This window comes from Sylvia atricapilla, chromosome 18 (assembly GCF_009819655.1).
Source record: "Sylvia atricapilla isolate bSylAtr1 chromosome 18, bSylAtr1.pri, whole genome shotgun sequence".
NCBI classification, from domain to species: domain Eukaryota; kingdom Metazoa; phylum Chordata; class Aves; order Passeriformes; family Sylviidae; genus Sylvia; species Sylvia atricapilla.
Window position 1 is genome coordinate 7795855 of NC_089157.1, and position 26748 is coordinate 7822602.

A 26748-nucleotide genomic window follows, 5' to 3' on the forward strand; every position below is an offset into this window, starting at 1 on the left:
AGGACTAGTTGCATTAGGTCTAGGACTGCAGTTTCAGTTAGAGCCTGCAGTGTGTGGAATTTGTCTAGCTGACTGACTATTCTGATTGGTCTAGAGCTGATGTGAAAATATTCACAGCTATTTAGTTGCGACCGATGTATCCGCTGTCATAAATCCCTACGCATTTAATGGGTACTTTAAATACTAGATCCCATATGACAAGGTGAGGTTGTAGAAGAGGTAACTTATGAAAGTATTAGATGATCCTGGAAGGTAAACTGCAGCTCTGCAGCAGCAGTTTATTGAGATTTTAGGAGAAAGAAGAAAGTGGAGAAGGCTGCTAGAAAGGCCTAGAGCTGAAAAGAAATTGGTATTTTACTAGTATGCTCTTTTGTTCTTAGGGGTCCGTGATGTGAGTAGTCTGAATGCTGAGAGTTCCTTGGCTGACTTGGGCTTGGATTCCTTGATGGGTGTGGAGGTGCGCCAGACGCTGGAGAGAGACTATGACATCGTTATGACCATGAGAGAAATTCGACTCCTTACAATCAACAAACTGCGGGAGCTTTCTTCCAAGTCCAAGACAGCAGAGGGTAAAGTGTCTGGATTAGGGTTGCTATCAGTCATTTGAGTCCAAACAATGTAGCTCTCAATCCATTGCTTTCATCTCTATCAGTTCATGAAATCCATGCACATTTAAGGTATAATTGAATAGCTTCTAAGTGACAGACGTGTCACAGAAGTGTATAGACCATAAGGACAGGCCCATCATTTCTGGGGGCAGGGTGTATGAGCAAGGCAAGTGCGAAAGCTGCTTTCTTGCTTGGCTAGCAGCTGCATGCATGGGTACTCTTATGCAGGTGTGTGTGGGATGCAATTTGAGACCTTTTACTTGTTTGGGGAAAAACAATGTAATGTCACACTTAGAGGAAGCTAAAAGCATATGCAGTTGCTGCAGAGCAGCTGATAGTAGGAAGATCCCTGTGTCTATGACCTGATGATGTAGTGAGGCAACAGGCTAATCTAGGGCATGCCTGAGATTGTCCTTTAGGATTATGACTTCATGACCAAGACTGACCCTGAAGCTAATTGGGATTTTTTCGTGTGCTTTTCTTCAAAGAACTGAAGTCATCCCCACTGATGAAGGCAGGCCCAGGCAAACCTCCAAAACTAGATTTGAACAACCTACTGGTGAACCCAGAAGCGCCAACAATCACTCGTCTCAATGATGTTCAGAGCACAGAGCGCCCTCTTTTCCTTGTTCACCCCATTGAAGGATCCATTGCAGTTTTCTACACTCTGGCCTCCAGACTTCACATGCCCTGCTATGGGCTCCAGTGCACAAAAGGTATCTCAGTTCTTCAGCATCTTGAATTTGCAAACATAACATTCTGAACTGTGGTTGCTTTTGGAGAGGGCTCTGTTTCTAGACTAGAAAACTTGGAGGAACAAGTATCAGGCCCATTAGTTTGCACAGGGTCATGTCAAACATCCCTGGTATCAAGAGGAATAATAGATTAAACTGAAGAGTGTATGTATGCAAAACTCCAAAGCATCCTGTTCAACCTGTCCTTGGAAAGCAGGAATATTACTATTGCTTGTCCTAAATGCAAGTTGTTAACCATAGTTTAGTAATTTACCTGCAAAGTAACCTAGAGGTTTCCAACAAGAATATTTCTGAGTGCATGAAAACATATTTGTCTCTGCCAGTGTCTTCTCACCAGTCTTTCTAACTCACTTCCATGTTCTAGCCGCTCCTTTGGACAGCATCCAAAGCCTGGCAGCCTATTACATTGATTGCATGAAGCAGATACAGCCTGAAGGACCTTACCGCATTGCTGGATACTCTTTTGGTGCCTGTGTAGCCTTTGAAATGTGTTCCCAGCTGCAAGCACAACAAAATGCTTCCCATGCACTCAACAGTTTATTCCTTTTTGATGGGTCTCATTCCTTTGTGGCAGCATATACCCAGGTAAGGGGCACAAAGAGAATCTTCTTTCTGGCAACCATCCTCTCTCATCAGGGCTTCTTTTACTTGAAGCTAAGCATTCTAGATATGAGAAATCTGAAAAGCTGTGGCAGACTTTTATTCGGGGGTGGGGGGGGGGTTGGAAGACAGCTGTAGACAGTGGATGCTTAGAGATGGCTGAAGAGTAGAAGCACATGAGAGGTGGTCTTCATTAAATGGCAAGAGTTCAGGCACAAATGTTGTTCCTGCTATGATAAATCATAACAATGGTATGTCTTCTGGAAGGTCCTGGTGCCTGCAAGTCAAGATCCTCTTGTAGTGATGCAAGGAAACCTTGCTTCAGGCTTCCCTTTCATTTTCATTGTACTTCAGAGAATACTAGGTTCTAGGTAGTGGCCACCTGTAGATTTGCTTTCTAATCTGTCCTGAAGGGATTTCCCCCCTTCTTTTTTTTCCCCAGTTCACACCTTTGGTTCTGTAATTGTTTTTATCTGACTTCTAGCATCAGGCACATCCCTCTCACGTTCACATTGTATTCTTCTCACTTCCAGAGCTACAGAGCCAAACTGACCCAAGGAAATGAGGCTGCACTGGAGACTGAAGCATTGTGTGCCTTTGTTCAGCAATTTACAGGCATTGAATACAATAAGGTACTGTTCCTTATTTTCAAAATCTGTATGTCTTGATATTGTACAAGAGGGTGTATGTCTTTTTGTTTAATGGGGATGGATTCTCAGCTGTTGAGACTAATGTAAAAAAATGTTAATATTTCCAGCTGCTGGAAGTTCTTCTGCCCCTGAAAGATCTGGAGGCTCGTGTGAATGCTGCTGTAGGCCTAATAACTGAGGTTCATACAAACATCAATCGTGAAGCACTCAGTTTTGCTGCTACTTCATTTTACCATAAACTGAAGGCTGCTGACAAGTATATACCAGACTCCAAGTATCATGGGAACGTGACACTGATGCGGGCAAAGTCTCACAATGAATATGAGGAAGGTCTGGGTAAAGACTATAAACTCTCAGAGGTCAGTCTCTGGCACACTGGTAACTGTTGAGTTTCTTCTGATATTTGGGGAAGCCAAAGGAAAGCATGGGAAATCGTCCTTACTGAGAAAAAAAGACAAAACCAACCTTAAAGAAATTACCATTCTGCTGGTGTTGTGCTCTAACAGGAATTAGCAATCTCCAAAAGCAAATGAGTTGATTGGTTCCAGGCATTTTCTGTGGTTAGTGAGGGCCAGAAAGTCTTGCCTGTATATAGAATATGTTTTCTATAGCTGATTCTTCCTGCTCTCTAGAATGACTTTGGATAATAATGATGTTAAAAGAGAGCAACTTTCAGTCTGTTTTCACTGTGGACCCTGAAGTTAGTTCATTGAATGAGGGCAGCCTTCTGAGGAGCAAGTGTCAGTCTTCTGACAATAAAGGCAGCTTTTTCTCAGTTACCTCTTTTTTTCATTTAGAAGCTAGTACCTAGAAATGGGTTTCTTGTGGGCTAAAAAAGGTTGAGGTTTGGCCCATAGTCCAGATAAGGTCACTGTTCTTTAGCCCCTGCTCACATACAAGGCTTAAGTTGGTGCAAATACCAGGGAAAAGGAAGTGATTTTCAGAATGCCTTTCCTATTTCTGGCATCTCCTATTCTTTCAGACATCTTAATTTAGTCATTATTGATTCCAGGCTAACTTTTATGTTATTAAAGTTACATAATGACCTTAAAGGAAGATTTCTGGTGGTGAGAGAAAGGTGGTGGGGAGGGGGGCGTGTTTATTTGGTTTACTTAAGGGCTTATCTTTCATTCTTTGATATTGTAGGTAAATTATTCTTTTGGTATTAGGTTGATTAACTTCCTTCCCAGCTTGTATTTGAGTGCATCACCTGTCAGGCTGTCAAACTGTTGTGCTTTAAAACACTGGTTCCAAACAGTGCCCCACAGATGACCTGTGAAAATGCATCAGAGTAAAATAGGGGCTGTTTTTCACTGAGTTTGATAGAGACAGTGGTCTGAATTACAAGTAACTTAGAAGACTAACAAACCCAAAGTGGCTAGGTGACCAGCTGGTTATAAATGGTGAATGAAAATTTTTCTTTTTTGTATTTACACAGGTATGTGATGGGAAGGTATCTGTCCACGTTATTGAAGGGGACCACCGCACCTTGCTGGAGGGAGATGGTGTTGAATCAATTATTGGGATCATCCACAGCTCACTGGCAGAGCCACGTGTCAGTGTCAGAGAGGGTTAAATTCTACTTCCTCACTGTCAATGACAAAGAAAATGCCAACAACATTCCTAGTTATGACAGGCCCCAAGGAACTCTTCCTGTTCAACATCTCATCTGCTCTGCTGCCAGAACTGGGAAGTCCAACTGGACTCAATTGGTGTTTTTCTGTCTCTTTCTTCCTTATCTTTTCCTTTTCCAACTTTCATGAGTTCTGTCTCCTTCTTTTCCTATGGCTGTTTTTCCCCCTAGTCTCCCTGTCCATGTTAACTGTAATGCTGTGACTCTGTCACTGTGCACTGCAGTGAGGGTTCCCACAGATGGTTGATTCCTACATCCCTGGCAGTATAAAAAACAAATTTAGGAGTAGATTTCTTGTGCTTTTTTATTGTTTTTGTCTTAACAGTATTCCAAAGGGTATGTGATAGCACTTGTTGACCAAGCCTAGTGAACAGGGAGAGGAGAGGAGCTGCAGCTGATTTTGGAGATACTTTTTATCTGTGAAGAATCTATCTGCAGTTTAGGTCAGAAAGAGAATTCCATTGAGGGTTTTGTAACTATATTTTTTAATTTGCTATATTCTAAGTATTTATTGTGTCAAACCAGAGACTTCTTACTTGGTTTTAATTTATCGTGGGTTATAGGAGCAAAGAAACATCCCTTTTTGGAGGGGAAGGTTTATTCTACAAGGGAAAGTTGCCCATCTTTGAAATAAATTGGTTTCTTGTCTGGGTTGGGTTTTTTTCCCCTTTCTCCACTTCCCTGCCCTTTTCAGAAAGGAAGAGGTGGAAGGAAGGATTAGTGCCATCATGTCCTCTTCAGAGGAGAGAGGGGCCTGGGGGAATAGGGTTTGACATCTGGTTTGACAGATGCTGCTGTACTGAGCAGCCATAACTTGGGCATGATGAAAACAGGCAAAGTACCTAGGCAGGTACTTTATTTATATTTGTGCAGGGTTCTGTGGCCTGCTCTATCAGAACCTTACTAAAGCATTAAGATTATTGCTTTACTTTATTCCCTCTCACCTCCAGTCTTGCCACCCAATGAAAAATTTGAAATGGGGAGGCATGGAATAGAATTCCTTAATAATCACTGAACAAATCCTCCCACCCCTGCTCTCCCATAATCAAAGCTCAGGCAGATATACAAGTATCTACCCAGGGCCACTATATGTTTTATTTAGCACAGGGCTTGCTTAAGCCTTGTGTATTCATTGTCCTTTCAGTAATGAGACTGGAAATCCCACATAAGTTAGCTAAGTAATCAGTTTGATGGTCTGATTTTAGAATACAGTAGTACCTTTTTAAAGGAAAATTGCATAAAATACAATTGAAAAATTTCTTGGCTTTGCTATGCTGGATCTGTCCTTTCTGAGATCAGTAAATCCTTGTTACACTTATGATACAGAGGAGGCCTGGGTAGCAACAAAGCACCAACTAGGAGGAGCTACTGTGCTTCTCAGAACTGCTGTAACACCCTGGTTCTCTCCATCTTCATCCCCCAGTACAGTATTCTGGTAGTATACAGGAGCATTCCAGTGACAGGAATGGATGGCTCTTCACTGCAAGTTCTGACCTAGTGTCTTTTGCTTATACCACCCTCTGTTGATAGTGGCTGGGTTAACTGATTTTAGTTTTATAAAATATTTCTTTTGTGAAATCTGAAATAAAACAACATAATGTCAGCTTAAACCATTTTGAAATGTCTTGTTCTTTTTTTTTCTTTTTTTTTTTCTTTTAATTAATACAATTTTTGGTCTGAAGAGTGTCCTTTTGGCTTTTCTAGTATTAAACAGAATTCATCATTGGTTGGCTTTTGATTTTCTACCATTATTTCTTAATCCCACGTTTCACCTGCAATCTCTCACTTCCTGGTATAAAGCACAAACTGCTGCTGACATATTGTAGTCTGTAGAAATAATAATAATAACAAAGGCTTAGTATTCTGAAGCATGGCTTCTTGTTGCCATGATATTGGTACCCTAGATACAACCATAATATTGAAGTAGAAACTTTTAGATGGGCTTTTATTTGCAGTATTGGACAAGCCATTAATACTCCTGCCTCAGTTTTCCCATCTGTAAAATGGGACAATAGTGTCTACCTCAGAGTCTCTCTGAGGGTTCAATAGGCAATGGATATAATTGCTCTGAAGAAAAATTTAGGTAGAGAAAATTTAGGAACAGAAGAAGGAAAGTGTGTGATGTGAGAGGGATACTGATACTGGAGTGGCTGTATGAGCTATGTGCATACACCATGAGACTTCATTACATCTACTGCACACTGTCCCTGCACCTACTGGCATTGGATACTACATAAAACAAATGGGACTAGTTAGTTCGGTTTAACTACTGACAGCTGTAGTGAGCCTGAAAAAAAAAAAAAGGTGAAAAAATCCTACTTGTGTTGGTTATATTTAAAACTGGAAGGAAGAAGAAAGGATTAAACATAAACGGGTACAATAGTGTTCTGCTAAAGTGTGTGATATCTGAATGGGCTGTGTGGAAGGAGCAATGCTGTCCCATCTCTTGAAGCAGGAGTTTGATGAGTTCCCTGTATAAGCAAATATGCATGGTTTCATGTAAGCAGAGCTTGAAGATAGTGTTTTAGTCATAGAAGTTGTTGAAGAATTACTTACAGCTTATATACTGTTAATGTTCTTGTGGTTGTTACTTGAAAAGCAGAAGGTTTTGTTTAGGGCTTTTTTTCCCCATGATTATTATTATGAGATTATGAGCTGCTGCCATGTAACCCATTATATAACTGGCTGCTGAACACCGTGTGCCAAAAATAAAAACCTTGTTAGTGCTTGTATTTCTTGTTGTTTCTCAGTAGCCCATCAGATTAGACAGATGTAGAATAGTATCAGAAGGCAAAATCCAGTGTTGCAGTTTCTTGTTTTGAGAAGACAAGGACAGAAGTGAAGGCCCTCACACCTACCCTTTTCTGTGAAACTGAAGTGGGGATTCTTGTCAGCTGATGCATTCCATCCTTTTCAGATAATTTCTCGCAGGCTAAAATCATGCTGATCTTAATCTCAAAACTGAAGAACAGTACTCTGGCCAGGGAACTGTTAAGGCTCACAAATGCACATTGCCATTTTGAAATGATGGATTATATATCTTGTATCTGCAGCAGAAAGAGTTCAAGAATGTATGGCACACAGCCTCTGTTATCACCAGTATTAAAGCTATTATTTTCCTTTTCTAGTCTACCACCTTCCTGAAGGCAAAGAAATACACCTCTTTTGCTGAAGATAGCAGTAAAAACAATGCAAGAAGGGCCACAGTTTAATAGAATTAATTACTTAAAATAACACTACCAGAAAGTGAAATTCTCTGGTGCTGAGATGGAGATCAAGTAAAATCCAAAAGATAAAAGGTAGAATAGGAACCAGGTGTTTGTTTCTTTTGCACTTAAACAAGTTAACAGACATCATGCCTGCAAATCAGGGTCAAAAGGAAGAAAAAAATATCCCTGGAGCAACTGCATCAGAGAAAAAGGGAGTGTTTATGGGGGGGGGGCATGGCAGAGGCTGTATATTTGAAATAGCAACCTTGCTCTTTAGGCTGTGGAGAGAGAATGAAAGATGGTAAAACCTAACTAGAAGTTTGAAACAGAATTACTTATTGCAACACGTTCATCACAGCCAAGAGTGCTAGAAAGCTGGAGAGTAGGTGAAATGCAAGCTTTGACAATGAACTTGAAATGTGGAGGCTTGTCAATGGACAGACTAACAGGCTTATGAGCAATGGGGTGTGTGTGTACATGTAACTCTTCTTAGGCTATGGTGCTTTGTTATGATTTTGTTGGAGTTTTTCTCTTCTGAAGAAAAGAAGTCCTGTAACTCGTTACATTCCTGTTTTGACTGGCGTAGAGATGTAGCGTTTTTTATGTGCTGGAAGATATTGGCCAGAAGAGGCAGAAATCCTCCACTGTGCTTATCCTGGCGATGGTCAGTAGCTTTATAGAATGATGCAGAATGAACGATTTTGTCATGGATGATGTTGTATTTGGTTCAGTCAGGTGGACCATTTTCACCTCTCTACCCCGACCATCCGGCACCAAGGACCTGACGGGACTCTCACTTTGTCCAAGCTCTTGCAATGCTCAGTCACGGCGTTTCCCGTCGGCACCGGCTGCGGCGGAGGCCCAAGTGCTCAAAGACGCCCGGCTCGGGGCTCCGGGACAAAGGACGGCAGCTGCTGCGAGGCGCGTATCGGCCGAGTGCCGGGCTCCTGCGCCGCCAAGAGGGGAGGCCGCCCCTCTGCCACCCCTCACCGCCCCTCAGCCGCCCCTCACCGCCCTCTCAGCGCCCCTCAGCCGCCCCTCACCGGCCCTCAGCCACCCCTCACCGCTCCTCAGCCGCCCCTCAGCCACCCCTCACCGCTCCTCAGCCGCCCCTCACCGCTCCTCAGCCTCCCCCTCACCGCCCTTCAGCCGCCCCTCAGCCGCCCCTCACCGCCCCCTCAGCCTCTGCCGCCCCTCAGCCGCCCCTCAGCCGCCCCCTCAGGCTCAGCCGTCCCCTCAGCCTTCCCTCGCCGCCCTTCAGCCGCCCCTCACCGCCCCCTCAGCCTCTGCCGCCCCTCAGCCGCCCCCTCAGCCTCTGCCGCCCCTCAGCCACCCCTCACCTCCCTCTCAGCGCCCCTCAGCCGCCCCTCAGCCGTCCCCTCAGCCGCCCCAGGCAGCCCGAGGCCCAGCGGCCGCCGCTCCTCTCCCGCTCGCGGCCCCTGCTGGCAGCGCCACGGTTTCCGGAGGGGACGGCGCGCGGCTGCACCGCTGAGCCAGCCGGAACGAAATGGCGGTGGTACCGTCCGGCTGCGCCGGTGCCCGGCCTGGGCGCAGCGGTCGCGGCAGCCTGCGGGCTTCAGGCCGCCAGCCCCGGAGCGGCAGCGCGGAGCGGCAGCTGACCGCCACGCTGCACGGGCGAGCAGGCGGGAGATGCCGAAGCTGCGCGGGGAAGCCTTCTGGAGGGAGACGCTGCGGAGCGCCCACTACGTGGTGGCGCCCATGGTGGACCAGAGCGAGCTGGCCTGGAGGCTGCTGAGTCGCCGCCACGGCGCCCAGCTCTGCTACACACCGATGCTGCACGCCCAGGTCTTCCTCAGGGACGCCAATTACCGCCGCGAGAACCTCTACGGCGAGGCCTGTCCCGAGGACCGCCCGCTCATCGTGCAGGTGAGCGCGGCCCTCGCCCTGTCAGCCCCAGCACCGGGAGCGGTGGCGGCTGCCGGGAGGAGCTTCCCCGGGCTCACCTTGCGGTGCCGTTCTTGGGTAACGTTGAGGACACGTTACCAAACGCCCCCGCGCCATCCACCCCGGTCGTGCTAACAAATCCAGGCGTTTTCCAAATGTGCGCGAGTTGAAGGTAGTCAGTTTCATCCACGTTTTAACTTGTGGTTATATAGGATGACAGAAATCTCATTTTCTGCATCTAAATACTGCTGACAGTACTTAGCTCATGAAGATGTGTGTTTTTCTGTTTATCCCATGTTTAGCAGAGGACTTGCTGTCTTAACCACAGGGGCCTGGAGCACTGGACTTCTCACAGGGTTTCAGTCCCCTGCACCTCATCTTTAGAAACAGATTGCAGCTGGTCTTGTAAAGTCAGGGTGTGTCCTGGATCTGGTACCACTCAAGGAGGGTCACAGCTTTTTGAGTAGTTCTCTGAAGCCCTGAGCTCAATGTTTAGCTATAGAAAAAGGATGCAAGGAAAATAGGACAGACTTTAAAGCATGTGTTGCTTCTGCTTCTGGGCTACTGTGTGATGTCTAGGTATTTCACTCTATCCCAAAGAGGGAAAGTGGCTTGTGGAGCTGCTGAATAATGCAGGGAAAGATGGTTGTCATGAGCAGAGGAATGACTGATTTCCACATGTGGAGCAGTTAAATGGATGAGGACTCTTTACCCTGGAAAAGAAGTGTCTCACTTGACTGAGGGGAGAGATAAGAGAAACCTGTGGAAGTATTAGTGACTTGAAGATGATAAATGGGAAACAAGTAAGCATAGTGGTAGTTATGAACTGCAGAATTCATTGCTGTGGTATGTAGTGGATTCTGAACAATTACATGAGTTTAGAAGGCAAATTAAGGAAAACACTTGAGGGTCCTTAGGTGCAACAAACACACCTTGTGCTTCCGAAGTCCCTACGGACACTCTTCCAGCTTCTGCTGTTCCCTGTACATTTTGGTTTTGACCTTTGATCTGTCTCAAGTACAGCTTTCACAGAATCATGGAATATTCTGGGTTGGAAGGGACCCACAAATCCACAAGTACATTGAGTACAACTCTTAAGTGAATTGCCTATACAGAGACAGAACTCACAACCTTAGTGTTACTAGTACCATGCTCTAACTAAATGAGCTAGTCTCAGCATGTACATTCTTTTTCTGTGGGAGGTAGTTTCTTTTGATACAGAAAAAAAAGTGGCAGAAAATCAAGTAATCTTAGAAAGCTATAAGTCATAGATCTTCAGCTCAGTAAGCTGTGTGTTCTGGGTGACACTACCTGAACAGGATCAGTTGCTGTGTTACCCTTCTTCCCATTGGCCACCGTTGGACATAAAGGACAGAACTAACTAATCTTTGGATGGATCTTGTGCAGCAGTCCTTACAGATTTGGTCACAGAGTCTCAGAATTAGATTAGGCAGAGGTACATCTGAGCTCAGCCTGCTCTGAAGACTTTGTTTACTGTTCTAACATTCTCATTATAAGGCATGGTTGGAAACTTTCCATTGTTTCGGTCATGTCAGAGAAAGCAAATGATTTTTCTTATTTTAGTTGCTATCAGTCATAATTTTATGTAGTGCTGTAGGATTTATGTAACACCTTCTTCTCAAAAGTGTTTACGTTTTGTTTCAAGTTCATGTAAAGACCTGATGGCATTGGTTTTTGTTAAAAGTGTGATTAAGAAAATCTCTTTGAAAGCACAGATGAGAAGAATAGTCTGTCTCTGTCCTCTTCAACAAAGAAGCTTCAAATTAACCTATTTTATTAATTTGCTTTTTCTGCTCTATGTTTTAAATGTAATATTAATTACATTTGGTTAAGACCGAGCATTTGACGATAGCCAATGTGTCTGTTTCACATCCCATGGGAATTCATTTTAGAGACAACTGTACTTACTGATATCTACAAAGTTTGAGCTGTCTCAAGACCCAGAGACATTACGGGTAACTCTTTTCTTAAGCACTGCCTTTCTGTATTAAAATGGTATATAGCTGTTTCTTCTACAGAGAATTTTAAAAGTTGTTTCCACTTATTCTTGGGTACCACATGTGAAATATTCATCTGATATTTCTTTGCCTCTTGAATGCTCATCTTTCTCATTTTATCATTTGAAGGTTGAGGATCTTTAGCTGGTAAGTGTCACAGATTTTGTTTGGAGTTTTTTTTCATAGAATCGTAGAATATCCTTAGTTGTAAGGGATTCAACAAAATCCAGCTCCTGCACAGAACAGCCACCAGAATCCCACCAATGTTGTCCAAACGGTCCTTGAGCTCTGGCAGGTTTAGTGTCATGACCTCTGCTCTTGAGAGCCTGTTTCAGTGCCTGACCACTCGATGGGGAAGAGCCTTTTCCTGCTCTCCAGCTGAAACCTCTCCTGCCCCTCAGGTGTGTCACACATTCCCTCAGCTCCTGTCACTGGTCACAGAGAGCAGAGGTTGGAGCTGTCCCTCTGCTGTCCCTTGTGAGGAAGTTACAGACTTTTATGGAGTCTCCCCTCTATCTCCTCTTCTGTAGGCTGAACAAGCCAAGTCACCTTGGCCACTCTTTGTTATGGCCCCTCCAGACCTTTCATCATCTTTGTAAGCTCCTTTGGACACTCTCTAATGGCTTTGGATCTTTCTTATATTGTGGTGTCCCAAACTGTCCCCAGGACTCAAGGTGATGCAGCCCCAGTGCAGAGCAAAGTGGGACAATCCCTTCCCTGGCCCAGATGGCAATGCTGGGCCTAATGCACCCCAGGACACAGCTGGCCTTCCTGGCTTCCAGGGCACTGCTGACTCATGTTAAACTTGCCATCAACCAGGACCCCAGGCCTCTTTCTGCAGCACTGTTCTCCAGCCTTTTTTTCCTGGCTGTCCATGGGTGCAGAGTCACCGTGTCCCAGGTTCAGAACAGGCTGCTTGACTTCATTAAGCTTAATATGGTTGGTGATTTCCTAGCCCTCTGATTGTTTTGGTCTCACTGCAGGGCTTCTCAGTGCCTCGCAGGGAGTGGATAGCTCCTGCCACTGTAGTATCCTCAGCGAGGTTACAACTGTCAGCAAAGGTTACAAGTAGTTTATGAAGCTGTTAAAGAGCTCTGGCTCCATCTAAGATGGAGCTCTGTGGAGCCCTAGTCTTTACTGGTCACCAGCCTAGTGTCATCCCAGTCCCTTATAACCCTTTGCAGCTGACTCATGAACCAGTTGTTCGCCCATCTCACAATGTGTTTATCCAGCTGTAGGCTGGATATTTTGTCCAAAACCATCCTGTGAGAAACAGTATCGAATGCTTTTACTGAAATCCAAAAAGATTACATCACATCACTTCGCTTGATCATTTTGAGAAATAGTGTTTGGTATTATTAACTGTGCATATTTGCCTGTTTTCTGTAGCAGGTAGTTGCTTCATAACTACATCATAACATTTTGTCAGTACTTGAAGAAAGCTATTGCCTGATTATTCCACTTCTCTTTGGTTTTCACAGTTCTGTGCCAATGATCCTGAAGTGTTTGTCCAAGCAGCACTGTTGGCTCAGGATTACTGTGATGCCATAGACCTAAATTTGGGTTGCCCCCAAATGATTGCAAAGCGAGGTATGTGCAAATCTGAACCCTAGATAAGCAGAGAAATGGCAAATGATGTTTCAAATGTGAATGCTGACAGTAGAATATGAAGGGGGCTAAATCAAATGTTGGGGAGGGGATGAAATACTGCTGAAGTCAGGCTTAGTTACACCAAGTGTAGCAGGTAATGCTTTGTAGAACCTGAAACAAAAACTAGATGTAATTAATTCTAATTTCTCTTAAGTGACAGCTCCTGTGTCTAGAATATCCTTCAGAAACATTATTTTTAGTAAGAGCTTGATTTTCTTTCTAATTTTTGCTCAAACAGCCTATTTTTGAAAAACTGCACTAAAAATTACATAATTCAAACACTTAGGGTCTCCTATTTCCCTGATACTTGCAGTTTTTTCACAATACTGTAGAGGAGGATGACACCTGCTGAATCCCTTACATACTATATGTTTGAAAACCAGAACCAGTGTTTGAAAATTTTCTATCAGTTAAGGTGTTGAGAAAATATTTGTTCAGTAACTGCCCATTTTTCTTCTAAAATATCTTTCAAAGACTAATAGGAAATTATTAGTAGTGCAAATAGATCTTTCAGTCTGATCATCTGTTATCCTAACGGGATTTATTAAACAACTTGTATAAACCCTTAGAAGTTGGACTTTGAGCTGCAAGTGTCAACATATCAGCCTTGGAGAGCAGCAGTGAAAGTAGGGTGTGGGGATTCCTTGTTTATCCTGTAAATCTGGGGTAGCAGAGAGAATAGAATGATCCCACTCTTCCAGCTGGGGCAGGACAGAGCAACTCTGTTTCTGCCAGTGAGGTATATGAGTGTCTGGATCTATGTTTGTGAGAGTTTATGAAAAGTGTGCTTCAGGATCTTAATCTTCTGCACAAGTCTGTCATATGCTATTTTATCATAGGTCACTATGGAGCATTTCTGCAAGAGGAGTGGGATCTTCTTCAGAGAATGAGTAAGTATTTAGAGAGGAAATAGGATAAACTAATTATCGAGAGGAGGTTTAGGGATTTTGGGGGAAAGGAAGTTCATCATGGTTTTTTGGGCAGAGTTGTGTTTGGGTTTTGAAGGGGCAACTGTGTTCTTTTGTTCTTTTTTCTTTTTTTTTAATTTCATACCATATTCCAGTGGCACCCTCAAGATACTCGTTGGTATCCCACGGCAAACTCACACTAGATCTGTGAAAAGACTTTTGTACCTGAAACAGACTTCAGGTGAAAATGAGTCAATTAAGTTCCTGTCTCATATGATAGTTTAGTGGCTCTCCAACTTTAGAAACAGTAGAAGTACCAGTGCCTTTTTCACTTTGAAGTTCTGAGGTGCCAAGAGTCATGTTTCTGCTTGAAGCCACAGTTGCTGTTTTCTGACCAACTCCATGTACTCTTCCTGTCCATAGTGTAGCAAATTATGCCTTTCTTCTCCTAATTTGTGTAGATTGTTTTCAGGCTATGAGTAGCTGTTGTGAACAGTTGTTGTAATAATAATCAGCTGAGACTCAGTTTCCTCATGCAGGGAAAAAAACCATTCTTCATTCACATAACTCACTTTATATAGTTTTTACAGACCTCGTGTTCAACTCTAATTGGCTAGTAGTTTTCTTGTCACATAATTTATTGGTTAAAAGGTGTTTTGTGTGTATTTGCTCAGACTCTCTCTTTCACTCAGATGTTTACATATTTCCTTTGTGGATTCTCATGGGATAGATCTATTGTTTATGCAGGTACAGACTTATTTTTCTCTCCAAGAATAGGTTGCTGTGTTAATGAGTTTTTCATTCCCAAGATTGTTTTGCATGAGAACTTACAAGTTATTGCTAGCTTAGCTAGGGTAGCAGGGCCTAAACCATATTTTTTAAGACCTTTCTTTAATAATATCTTTACTTGTCTGCAACAAATAGTATCATATGTTTTTAAGAAATGCATTTGTAATTGATACAAAAAGCAAGGTTTTGGTCATTTTGTAGAACTGAGAATGTGCCTTCATCCCTCTTCAAAGCAAGTGTTGGAACCATGAAGTTAGAGAGTCTTATTTCTGTTTGCATTCGCGGTGGTCTGGGGAATCTTGGGTGATGTTTGGTACAAAGACACTGCTGAGAACCTGTAAGATAAGATAGTGCTTCCTTGCTCATCATGTAATGTGGCTGTTGAGAAATATGCAAATCAGAATCGCCTCAAGGTGTGAAGAGAACCGAGGTCATCTAGTTGGGTGAGAACCCAGGCTGTCTAGTAAGAGAGTTGTCTTAGCTGTCCTCTTCCTTCTCCTTTCCCCAGCCACCTTTAAAACGGTGGAGCACTCTTTTCTGCTTGCACCTGTATACACCTTGCTTGCTCCTTTGAAAGGGTGATGGGAAGTACCAATCGTTAGAGCTCCTAGGATTTGGATTAGAAGACAGTAGGTGACTTCCTACATTGCATATCCAAGCTCTGGAAAAGAAGAGAATTTCAGATACAACATCACTCACTGTTTTCCTGTTGGCTCTCTTTGTTAGCTCTCTTTTTGGTAATTTTGTGATTCCATGCACTGCGTAAGAACTGGGAGTTTACTATGTTGTTCTAGATTTCACCCTGACTCTATAACCTACATTTACTACTTGTTTACATCCACAGCCTACCTCACTTGATAACCCTCTGCTTGCCATGGATCAGACTATACTTAAAATGATTATTTTGGTGATAATTTGCAAAGAAGTGAAGCACCTTTTTGTGAGAAAAATTAGTGTTGGAGGAGTACAATAGCCTGTGATGATAATAAACTTGTATTAATAATTAAGTTGTGAGGGGGTGGTCTTTGAAAGTGAAGGTTTAATGCAGTGGAAATGTTAGGGCTATTAAATGGATGACTATTTTATGCTAGCTTGTTAGAATGCAGATTCTGTACTTCATGTGTGTTACTGTTACATGATTAAACTATGCAATAAGGATTGCAGAGGACACTGCTGATTTTTTTAAGCTGTGAGAGTTACTGCATAGTAGTAACTTCTCAGGCTTTTGCCATACCACACTCAGTATCAGATCTTGAGGGGAGCAGACACTTTTCATAGCATTGTGCAGCCCACTTACCTGTCTTTTCAATCTTTCTCAGTTTTACTGGCTAACGAGAAGCTCTCTGTTCCCATCACATGCAAAATCCGCGTTTTCCCAGACATTGACAAGACAGTGAAGTATGCACAGATGCTGGAGAAAGCTGGCTGCCAGGTAAGAAGGCAGCTGCTCCCTCTACTCTTGCACTGGACACATAACTTTGTGTAAAGTATCTGATGACCAGTTCTTGGTGTACTGTGGAGATGAATAGGCTGCATTATTTTGCAGACAGAGCAAACAGGATGCAGACAGATTCTGTGTGTTTGCATTCCTAGGCCACAGGTAGTGTGGTACAGAAGACACAGTGATTTCAGTCTCTTGTAATCACTGCACTGTGCAGCATCCTTCACTGGGGCTGAGAATCTCAGTCTTCACATAGTGCTGCAGGAGACAATGTGAATGTATGAAATCCACAGTGCTGTAGAAGAAAAAGGGTATCAAAAGGTATCACTAGAAGAAATAGGCAGCATTCTAGGATTTAATTCCAATTAAATTGGAAATATGGTCTATAGTTAGAGACAGTACTGATAGTATTTGGGCCTTCTGCTGAGTTGAAAGCTAGATAAATAGATCACAAATTCCAAAGTGAGTCACAAATGGAATCCGGTGCAAAAGGAAAGCTGTAGGTTGTTCCATGATACAATCTTGTCATGCCATGGAATAGCAAGATAAAAGAAGCCTAAGACCATGCCACGGTAGGTGAGCTGCTAGTATCTTTCTGTGTTGCTAAACTCCCAGCACTGTTGAAATAGCAGCAGGAACTCAGTGGTATCCATAAAGTGTAGGGAGTGAAAGGAAGTTTTGTTCAGTGGATTTATGCCAGTGGTTCATACACATGGAAAGTCAATGTAATTTTGTGTTCCAGCTGCTGACTGTGCACGGCCGTACTAAAGAACAGAAAGGACCACTCGCTGGCGTGGCATCCTGGGAGCACATTCAAGCTGTAAGGTTAGTGAGCAGAACCAGTCTTAGTGGATTCCTACTAACACTCTGGATTTTAAACAGAGTATACAGTGGCATTGAGGAGCAAATAAATTTGTGTGACAGGAGGAGAATTTATGGGTTGATTCTGATTTCTGAATTTTATGTATGTTTTATTCATTGGTATAGAAAAGCTGTAAACATTCCTGTATTTGCAAATGGAAACATCCAGTGTCTCAGTGATGTGGAAGAGTGCATCCGTAAGACAGGAGTACATGGCGTCATGAGTGCAGGTAAAGAAAATGAACTTTTACTCAGATGAGAATACAAATTATTTCTTATTCCCTTAGCAGCCCTGTATACATTTATTAAGAACTTATGTCAGATTGACTTGGTGAACAGCTTTGCTTGACAGCTGTGTGGCCATTCTCCCTTGTCTTATACTGGCCATCTCATCACCAGGAATCACTTAAGGTTTGTAAGAATTGTTTTGTTGGACTTGCAATACCATTGACTCATTGAGCTCAAATCATTGACAAAGGCATACGGGGCTTCTGTTATCCTGGAATACTTTTGTAACATCTGTTAATCAATGGAACAGTTTTGAATAGTTCTTGATGAACTAAGTGCATCTGTGGATTAATATTCCTGCTGATGATTCACTTTGGGTTGGGACAAGAAAGAACTGACATAACTTCCTAGAAGAAGAGCTAGGATAGGCATCAGAAAGAGCTTCTTGATCAGTCACACAGTTAAAGAAGGGTTTTGTCGAATCTCAGTTTTTGAAAATGGTTAACAAAAGGCTTGTGAAGCCAGTAGAGAAAAGCACACTGAGAAGCTGTATCTGTAAACTTGAGCAGACAAATATCAATACAGGCATAAGGCAAGACACCTGTCATTTCAGTATTTAACCATTGTGCAACAAAAGCAGTGATTTCTCTATTTATTAATTGATTTACTGTCTTTGTGTGAAGGTTAGATGCCTTTTTAGAAACTGTACTTTAATTAGATATGAGCTGTTCAGTACAATTAAGAATTGTATAGTGAAATACAGTATCCCAAGGTCAGGCTAGAGTTTTATGGACCCTGTGTTCTTCTTTAGAGTACATGGGTGATGTGTCTGTCTGTGGCTGTAGAATCACAAAAGGGATGATCAAACTCCAGAGCAGAGATTTTGGCCTTTGCTTCAATCCTGAAATGAAAATTGGAGTATTTCTTTTCATTCCCTAGAAGGAAATCTTCATAACCCAGCATTGTTTGAGGGCCGGAACCCCCTGGTGTGGGAGATGGCTGAGGAGTACCTGGAGATCGTGCGGAAGTACCCTTGTCCATTGTCTTACGTTAGGGCTCATCTCTTCAAGCTCTGGCATCACACGTGAGTATCTCCATAGAACTCTTAATGTTTTCAGAGCTCATCCTGCTTAGCAAATATCTGGGGTTTTTGGACAAGGATTTGTTTGGCCAGAATGAATATGCTGCAAGGTCTTCTTTCCTGGACCTGGCTGGAGAGGGTGTGGGCTGAGGCCTTTACCCTTCATTCCATATCTGGGAAACAGCAATGGGGAATGAACAAGTTGCCACAAGATCAGCAAGGGTGTGAGCTCACAGCATGCCAGTTGCAATGTGGTAATTGCCCATATGCACATGCACACTTGATGGCAAACACAAAGTTAACTATCTCCTTGTTCATTGTGAGGCAAAGTGCTCTTGTATTTATCGTGGAGTAAGAGCATGGCTATGGGCAGTTACTGAGAAGCAGCTGATGCACTGTACATTCATGGTTAGCTTACGTCACAGTACAGAGTACCTTGGTGTCTGCCAAGTATTTATCTGGAAGAGACATATGTGTACTTTACTCTGGATTTACAGAGAAGAACATAAGCTTCTATCAAAGGCAAATGAATCAGGAAGTTATAAAATCTTTTTATACAATTACTTTTAGTTGATTGCAGTCTAAATATAACTTGATGTTTGCGATTTGCCTTAGGCTTCAAGTTTACCAGCAGCTGCGTGAAGAATTAGCAAAAGTGAAGACTCTAGAAGGCATTGTAGATGTCAACAGGGAGCTGAAACTGCGATGCCAGGTACCAAGATGGGCCCTAATCTCCCTGAACAGTACTGCTTGCACTTTGTGGGAATGTACCAGGGATGTCATAGAGTTGGCATCCATTAGTCACTTCTCTAGGACTTTGTGACTTACTAACCTTGATATTGGTGGCTTGCTACATCAGCATCCCTTTAAGCCTGGACAGCTTTACATGGGATAAAGTTGATTTATGAGTTACAAATGTGCTTCAGTTCATCTGCCTTTGTAGATAGTTTTTTGCCTATATGTAACTGTGAGTAATTGTTAGCTTAAATTTCGGTTTGTGATTTCCTGGAGGTTGAGTGTTTAGTATATTTTCTGACAACTCCAGGAAGACTGACTGTAACTCTATGTTGCAGGAAGAAATAGCTAATCAGAAAGAAGGAGAAAAGCCAAAAGAAGGGTTGCCTTTTTTCCACTGGATCTGTCAGCCATACATCAGGCCAGGGTGAGTTATGTTTTGATACTTACAGGTACTCATAAGCCTTTCCCACCCATACCATCAGTATCAGCCATTGAGTCTGTTCTAGAAGCTTACATTAATAAAAGACTTTGGATTATTTTTATTTTAGTTTGGTTTTTTTTTTTTCAAGTTATTGCTTTGTTTGTGAGGATGTTGCTCACTGTTTGCATCTTCTCCTTTGGGTCCTCCTCAAATTTCTCTCTGAAAAGTAAAAATCAGGAATCCTACTGCAGCTCAGAACAAGAATCTGATGTGCAGCAAATATGCTACCTGACACTGCTTTATTTTTAGCTGACCAACTTTAATTGGTTTTCCAACTGATATATTTGATAATATGTCTGTTAACTGCCAGTGTTAATCAAAAAAGCTAGGTTTTTCTATCCCACTTCTAAGGGTAATGTTGCTTCACTGTAGCCATGACAGAAAGGTTTATGGTGTACCCAGATTTCTGTAAATCAGAACAATGGTCAGGGAACAGCCACTTCTTCCCTCCAGCCAATTTATGATGAAATTCACTGTTTCAGGCCAAAGGAGAGATGCAGGGAGAATGGAGATAGTGCAACTGAAAAAGGTGTTCAAGGGAAACGTGCTCTGGAAGAAGAGGAAGATGGAAATTCTGAACTTCTGTCAAAGAATAAACAAAAAAAGAAGTTAAGAAATCCAAATAAAACCTTTGATCCATCTTTAAAACGTAAGTTCCATTTATTGGCATAAATATATGGAGAGTTATTGATACCACCTTTGACATAACTTGCCACTAAGAAATTTCCTGGCTTGTGTACTTGTAGAAACTTCTTGAAAAAGAGGAGGAATTGTTGCTATTGAAATTTCAGTAGCAGGCAACATGATTCAAATAGTGTTCACTAGTAAAGGAAACAAGGATCGAAGTAGTAGGTCACTGATCTCTCTAAGTATCTTTTAAGATCAAAGTGGTTTACAAACTGAATTGTAGCTGTCACTAGCATTTGAAATGGAAATTTTGTATGAATTTCAAGCTGATGTCCTCCTGTTTTATGCTTGACTTGAAGATTAAAACTTTCATGTTTGTATTTTAGCATAGGGGCACTTAAAAATTCAAAGTATTTTTACCTTAGTGCTGTTATTTGAGGTTGTGTATTTTTACTTCAGAAGAACTCTCTGGCTAGAAAAGCACCAAGCTTTGTCTGGTTCTGACTTTTTTTTTAACTTACTTCTTCCACTTAAAAACACCATTGATGAAACCAGATTTCTCTCTCTCTCTCTCTCAGCCAAATATGCAAAATGTGATCAATGTGGAAACCCTAAGGTAAGTCAGTACAAGTGTCCATAAAAACATTTCCATTAAATGAAATTGAATGACCATGTAGGGATCAGTCACACAATGTCTGGATGGAGATAAGTGGCAAGTGGTGTCCCTCAGGGGTCTGTATTGGAACCAAGAGCACTACTCAGTGTCTCCATCAATCATGTGGACAGTGGGATCAAGAGTGTCCTCAACACATTTGCAGATGTCACCAAACTGAGTGCAGTGATGACAACCTGAGGGACAGGGCCATTCAGAGGGACCTGGACAAGTTCAAGCAGTGGCATGTGGGAACCTCTGAGATTTAACAAGGTCAAGTGCAAGATACTTCACTTGGGTCAGGGCAACTATGGTATCAAATCCAGGATGGGGAGATGAACAGATTGAGAGCAGCCCTGCCCAGGACTTTGGGGTGCTGGTGGTTCAGAGGCTGGTCATGACTCAGCAATGTGTGCTCACAGCTGTGTTCTAGGCTGCAGCAAAAGCAGAATGGGCAGCCAAGGAGTGGGGGATTCTGTGCCTTTACTCTGCTCTTGTGAGACCCCCACCTGATGTGCTGCATCCAGCTCTGGGGCCCATGATGCAGGAGACACATGGGGCTGTTAGGGCAGGCCCAGAGGAGGCTACAAAGATGGTTGGGGGATGGAGTCCCTCTGCCGTGGAGACAGGCTGAGAGAGCGGGTGGAGTTCAGCCTGTAGAAGAGAAGGTTCTGGGGAGCCTCACTGCTCTTCCAGTGCCTAAAGAGGACTTGAAAGAAAGACAGGGATAGACTTTTTAGCAGGGCCTGTTGCAGTAGGACAAGTGCTAATGGGTTTAAAGTAAAAGAGTAGATTCAGACCAGCTATGCCTTAGATTAGAAGTAATTTTTATGGTGAGGCAGTGGCCCAGATTGCCCAGAGAGGTTGTGGATGCCCCATTCCTGGAAACATTCAAGATCAGGTTGGACAGGGCTCTGAGCCACCTGATCTAATTGGCAATGTCCCTGCTCTTTGCAGGGTGTTGGAGTAGATGACCTCTAAAGGCTCCTTCCAACCCAAACTGTTCTATGATTCTATTGTGTTATTCCAAATTCTGAGGTAGGTCCGTGCCAGTGCCCAGTCACACAGGTGCATGCCAAGTCCTGCTGATAAGTGTGTGTGTGGGGAGGAAAGTCCATACTTGGGCAAAAGCTTTTTAACCATTAACTGTAATGAATCTCTGAGGTTGAAGATGCTGTACAAAATTCCTTAACAGACATAGGTTCTTTGAGAGATTTTGCCTTCCTTTCCCAAAAAAGTGCAGTCCTGCTGCTGCAGAGAGTAATTATTGCTAAGACAGTTGAGTGAGTTGGTTGTATTTCCCAAAATATCTTGGAAACAAATCTCCAGACCTCCACACATGTATGACATGCATATTTTACTGTGAAATGAAAACCAAACCCCTCTTAATATGGTTAGTGGGGAGTGGAGTTTATCTGCGAAGTGAAAATTTGAATAACTGGTGTGGTTCTCAGTGTACTAATAAAAATACTCCAAATGTCATCCCAGTACAGCCTGCAGTGAGTGTCAGGCAGCACCTGCAGCTCTCGTTTGTGTTGTGTTTGGATCTTTGCATTTATCCAAACAAGCATAAGCACCTCCTCGTCCTCAGTTCTGCCTTTGCAGCAGATTAACACTGGCTTTCACTATTAGCAGTGCAAAATGAGGCTGCTGGTTTTACAGGTTCAATTTGAAATTGAAATTTCAAATATTTTGATATTTGCCAAGAGTTCATTTTGCTTTTGCTTGTTTATTTTTTTCCCTTGGGGAATATAGGTGTTTGCTTGATAGGGTGGTGTTGCTGAGCTGTGTGAGCAGAGTGTATTTATTGCTGCTAATATACCTGTAAAGCAGGGTGTAAGATGCAAGTAATTTTGTGTTCTAGCTTAAAAATTTGCATTACACCTCAGAGGGTGGAGGAAGCCTGCAACACAAGCATGGGATATTGCTCTCTGTTGAAACACTGTTACCACAGCACAGCAGTGGCAGCCAGCTGGGGCTCAATTTGAAGCTGAAAAAAATGGGATATTTTTTGCTGTGCTCATTATTGGGAAAGCATTGAGCACTGGGCTGGCATGCTTTCAAAGCCATTCTGTTTCATAATTATCCAGGTGACATCGCTTGGTGCATAAACCAGGATTGTCTGCACCAGGGCTTAGACTTATTTTTGTTTTGCTCTTGCATCCCTGTATTGTTGCAGGTAGCACCTGAAATCTCCTGCCTAGGCCTGTCATTTTTGTCCCCCCCTAGATTATGTGTTTCTGAGCTGTGTCATGAAATTAGGTGAGGGAGTGTGGGGATGTGGAGAAAAAGAAGGAGAAGGAACTCAACTAAAGCCTCCCTAAACATGATGATTTTCTGACTGGGGTGGAGGGAACCTCGCTGAACAATGTCAACCCCCTTTCCTAAAATATGTCTGAGTAAAGCAGCCCAGAGACCCAGGCTCATAAAGCCACATCAGCTAGCCAAGACTCAGCTGCTGCTGTCCCCTAAGAGTCATACATTATACTTTAATAAATATGCAAGTTTATTTTAAGATACAAATAGGGAAGTAATTCTGGTGGTAACATATTTTAGCCATAGCTGCAGATGGTAGCACATCAGGCACTGTGTTTCATGGTGCAGAGAACTAGAGCAGGCTCACCAGCACCAAATGTGTTTGTGCTTGTTCCAGAGAGCTTATGGCATGCCTGCTTGTAGTGGGTAACTGGAGCTTCCCAACAGGCTGTGGGGGTTGCACAAGTTGAATGTGAATTTTTTTTTTTGGTTGGTTGGTTGGGGGTTTTTTGTTCTTTATGTGCAAACAGTAGATAGCCCCCAATATGGCATCAACTCCATCATATTCATTAGCCTGAGTACGTTTTTTTTCCAAAGATCAGAAAGTGCAGAGTTGTGTTGTTACTATAGTAAATACAAAAAAAAATTATTTTCACTGACACAAGCTTCTTTATGCTGCTATCCCAATCCAGGGCAATAAATGTGTGTTTAATATGTGCCGAGGATGCTGTAAGAAAAGAGCATTCAAGGAGGTAGCAGATTGTCCAGGTAAGTGTATCCAGCCTTACCAGGCATCAAGCAAACATCTCATCCATCTCCCATGTATATTCATGACTTTAATCTTTGGGTTATGGGGTGTAGATGAGTGTTAAAATTTATATACTATTTAAAATGCTACATGCTATCTAAAAGCTTATAATACCATTTTAAAAGACCATTCTTTCTTCTCTGTATGTTGTTGAGCCTTGAGATGCAGTTTCCATTCTGTAAAGACCCATTCTTTATAAGGAATGTTTACCTGTGTAGTCATCTCATTTCAGGATGTTGGTTTGGAGGTTTTTTCCCCTTTTCCTTTTTCAGGTCATGGATTACTTTTTAAGACCAAGTATGAAAAATCCCTTTCCTGGCAGCACAGTCAACGAGGAATTCAAACCCCAGAGATGAGTCAGAGGGGAGATGCAGAGGTGGGGGAGACAGCAATGCTGAAGGAGGCTGGTGACAGTACAGGGTGAAGCTTTGGAAATGAACAGTCCAAGAGCTGCTGCCAGACCACCACTTCCCTGGGCCAAAGAATGTGTCATCTCCAGCTCACTGTCAGCTGTGTGAACTTTTTCCACATGACTTTCTGGAAAAGTTTTATTTAAGTAAAAAACTGCTTACTCAGGGAATTATCCTGCATTTGAAATAAAAGAGATGCAATTAAATATGTCTCATACTGTATTTGAAAGACTGAAAATTCTGCATTTCAGAGTGAGGCAATTTCTTTAAGCTGTCATTACACTCTGCCTCCTGTATGCCCATTAACCCTTCATGTTGTGTTTTTAATACTGGAGACTAAAAGTATTGTATTAGAACAACCTTCTGGCACACTAAAAAGAGCAATGTCAGTAATTCCCTCACTAACAGAAAATGTGGCACATCTGTTAGTGTTTTAGTAGGTCACATTTTCAGTGCAGAAAGGAACACGGCAGTACTTGGAAAATGTGAATGTAAAACTCTAAGATCTTGCTATATCCACATTAACAATTACTAGTTTCTTACATAATGATGAAACTTAACGGTCTTCCATGAGCCAGAGGTTGGGGGAGGATGAAATCTCTATTTTAACAAAGAGGGTTGTCTAAAAACATGTGGGAAGGTGACAGGGGAAAGAATTATAAATGAAAGGCCTCATAAAAGCAGGTGCCTGCTCTGCTAAATTGCCAAAGTTAGCCTGTCACTTTTTCTAAGTGACTTCCAAGTTCCCATGCAAAAACAACAATCGTGGTATGAAAACTTGTTAGCCTAACAACCTATTCCTGGGTAGAGAAACAAATGCACCTGCAATAACAAGGGATTTGTCCCTTGAGAATAAGTAAAGAAAATATGTGAACAATCCAAGAACAGATAGATTTGATGGACAAGTAGAATACCTTTTACTAACCAATAGAGTAATTGGCAAGAAAGCTATCAACCAGTTAAAGTACACATGAGGTCTGTAAAAGCTGTACAAAATAAGTTATGTGAAGAAAGAATTGGCTTTTCCCAAATGAAAATAATGAAGTCTCGGCTAGCTTATTACAATATCTAATGATCCGACGCGATGGCGGGAGGCGCCGGCCGAGCCTGCCGCGGAAAAGGACACGGGCCAAGTCGAGAGACGGAATACACAAAGTCGCGAACCAACAGCCCGCAGCGAAACGAAATTCCAGCAGCGAATATACAAATTAGCAAAAAGCTGCGGCTGCAGCCGGCCCCTGGACGACACAAAATACACAAAGACAAGAACCGGGCGGAGGAGCGGGACCTGAGCGGGGAGCGCACGGGGCCGCAGAACGCTTTAAGAACCAACCAGAGAAAGGAGCAGAGTTCCCGGGAAGGCGCCGCCCGAGGGGTGAGCACGGACCGAAAACGGCATTGCGGGCACTGAGAGGCGGGGGACAGCCAAAAACCGTGTGAGAGCACGGTCAGAGCTGGAGGTGTGGGAGACACGGTCCCGAATCGCGGCAGATCACGGCTCAGAGTGGCGGGGAGCGCCGAGAGCCGGGAAACAGACTGAGGCGGAGCAGGGGCTGGGGAACCGCGGGAACAGCGCCGAGCAGAGCCAAGGAGCCGCGAGTGACAACCGGGGGACCCCTGCGGCCAAAAAAAGCCCTGAAATACGCACTGTGCAAAATACGCGCCGCGGATGATCCGCGCCGCGAAGCGTCACAGCCGCGTAACTACGGACATACGCCGTGGAGTAACGTGCAGAGTGAGAGTTTAAAATAGGGGTAAAATACAGGAAATCTTAGATCACGAATTTAGGCTGGGGAAAAAGCGCGAATTCGTCTGTGGGCACTTATATTGGACAAACGCGGGATAAAAGAAATCGCGAAGTTTTTTACTATGGTGTAGAAAACAATCTGAGAATTGATGTACAAAATGCCTTTTCTACCGAAAAGGTGGGACGAGTTTGGGCAGTTTTTGTGGGCAGCGGCCATAGGGGAAGACATAGTAGCCACAAAATAGTTACCTACATGGTATATTATTAGAAATTCGTTTAAAAAATGACAATTTGCCGAAGGGACCGCAGCTACTGCGGCAACCGACTCCCCGCGGGCTCCAGAGACCGCTCGGTCACTATCTCCTGTGTCTGCAGGTCCATTTCTGTTCCCTCTACCCACGAACGAAGGAAAAGTTACTTTTTAAATCCGTTTTTCCTGTTGAAAAGACTATTTTAAAATGTCATACCCAGTTTAAAACAGTTTTCAACCGAAGCCGTGTGAAGCCACCGGGCGCGTGGGGATCTGGGTGCCTGCGCCTCTCTAAAATGGTTCCGGCGGGACACAATGTCCCGGGAGGCGCGGGGGGGCCGCCTCCCGCTCTACGGGAAGCTGCGGAGGCGGGCGGTGGCCGCGGTGACGGCGGTGACCGCGGTGGCAGAGGCAGCTCGGCCCGGGTGAGTTTTATCCTCCAA

General features: G+C 43.2%; 2 protein-coding genes across 3 annotated transcripts in view; both read left to right on the top strand.

Moving 5' to 3' along the window:
• The window catches only part of FASN (fatty acid synthase), a 40949-nt gene extending 35093 nt beyond the window's left edge, over nt 1–5856 (top strand). The window contains exons 38-43 of the mRNA XM_066332210.1: nt 381–569; nt 1097–1324; nt 1728–1948; nt 2497–2595; nt 2721–2972; nt 4052–5856. Coding sequence (XP_066188307.1) covers nt 381–569; nt 1097–1324; nt 1728–1948; nt 2497–2595; nt 2721–2972; nt 4052–4189 — 1127 coding nt within the window. The 3' untranslated portion in view covers nt 4190–5856. The remainder of the gene's footprint in view (nt 1–380; nt 570–1096; nt 1325–1727; nt 1949–2496; nt 2596–2720; nt 2973–4051) is intronic.
• Nucleotides 5857–8984: 3128 nt separating this feature from the next.
• DUS1L (dihydrouridine synthase 1 like) lies at nt 8985–24514 on the top strand. 2 transcript variants are annotated; one of them, XM_066332173.1, is made up of 13 exons: nt 8985–9342; nt 12860–12968; nt 13868–13918; nt 16045–16157; nt 16909–16991; nt 17154–17257; nt 18195–18339; nt 18952–19048; nt 19410–19498; nt 20038–20204; nt 20761–20798; nt 23783–23858; nt 24171–24514. In XM_066332173.1, exons 1-13 carry the CDS (start codon nt 9106–9108, stop codon nt 24320–24322), a joined length of 1461 nt encoding a protein of 486 aa, XP_066188270.1. In that variant the 5' UTR covers nt 8985–9105; the 3' UTR covers nt 24323–24514. The 2 variants fall into 2 exon arrangements, with proteins under 2 accessions (XP_066188270.1, XP_066188272.1); XM_066332175.1 differs by having other exon boundaries at nt 16105–16157.
• Nucleotides 24515–26748: the final 2234 nt, after the last annotated feature.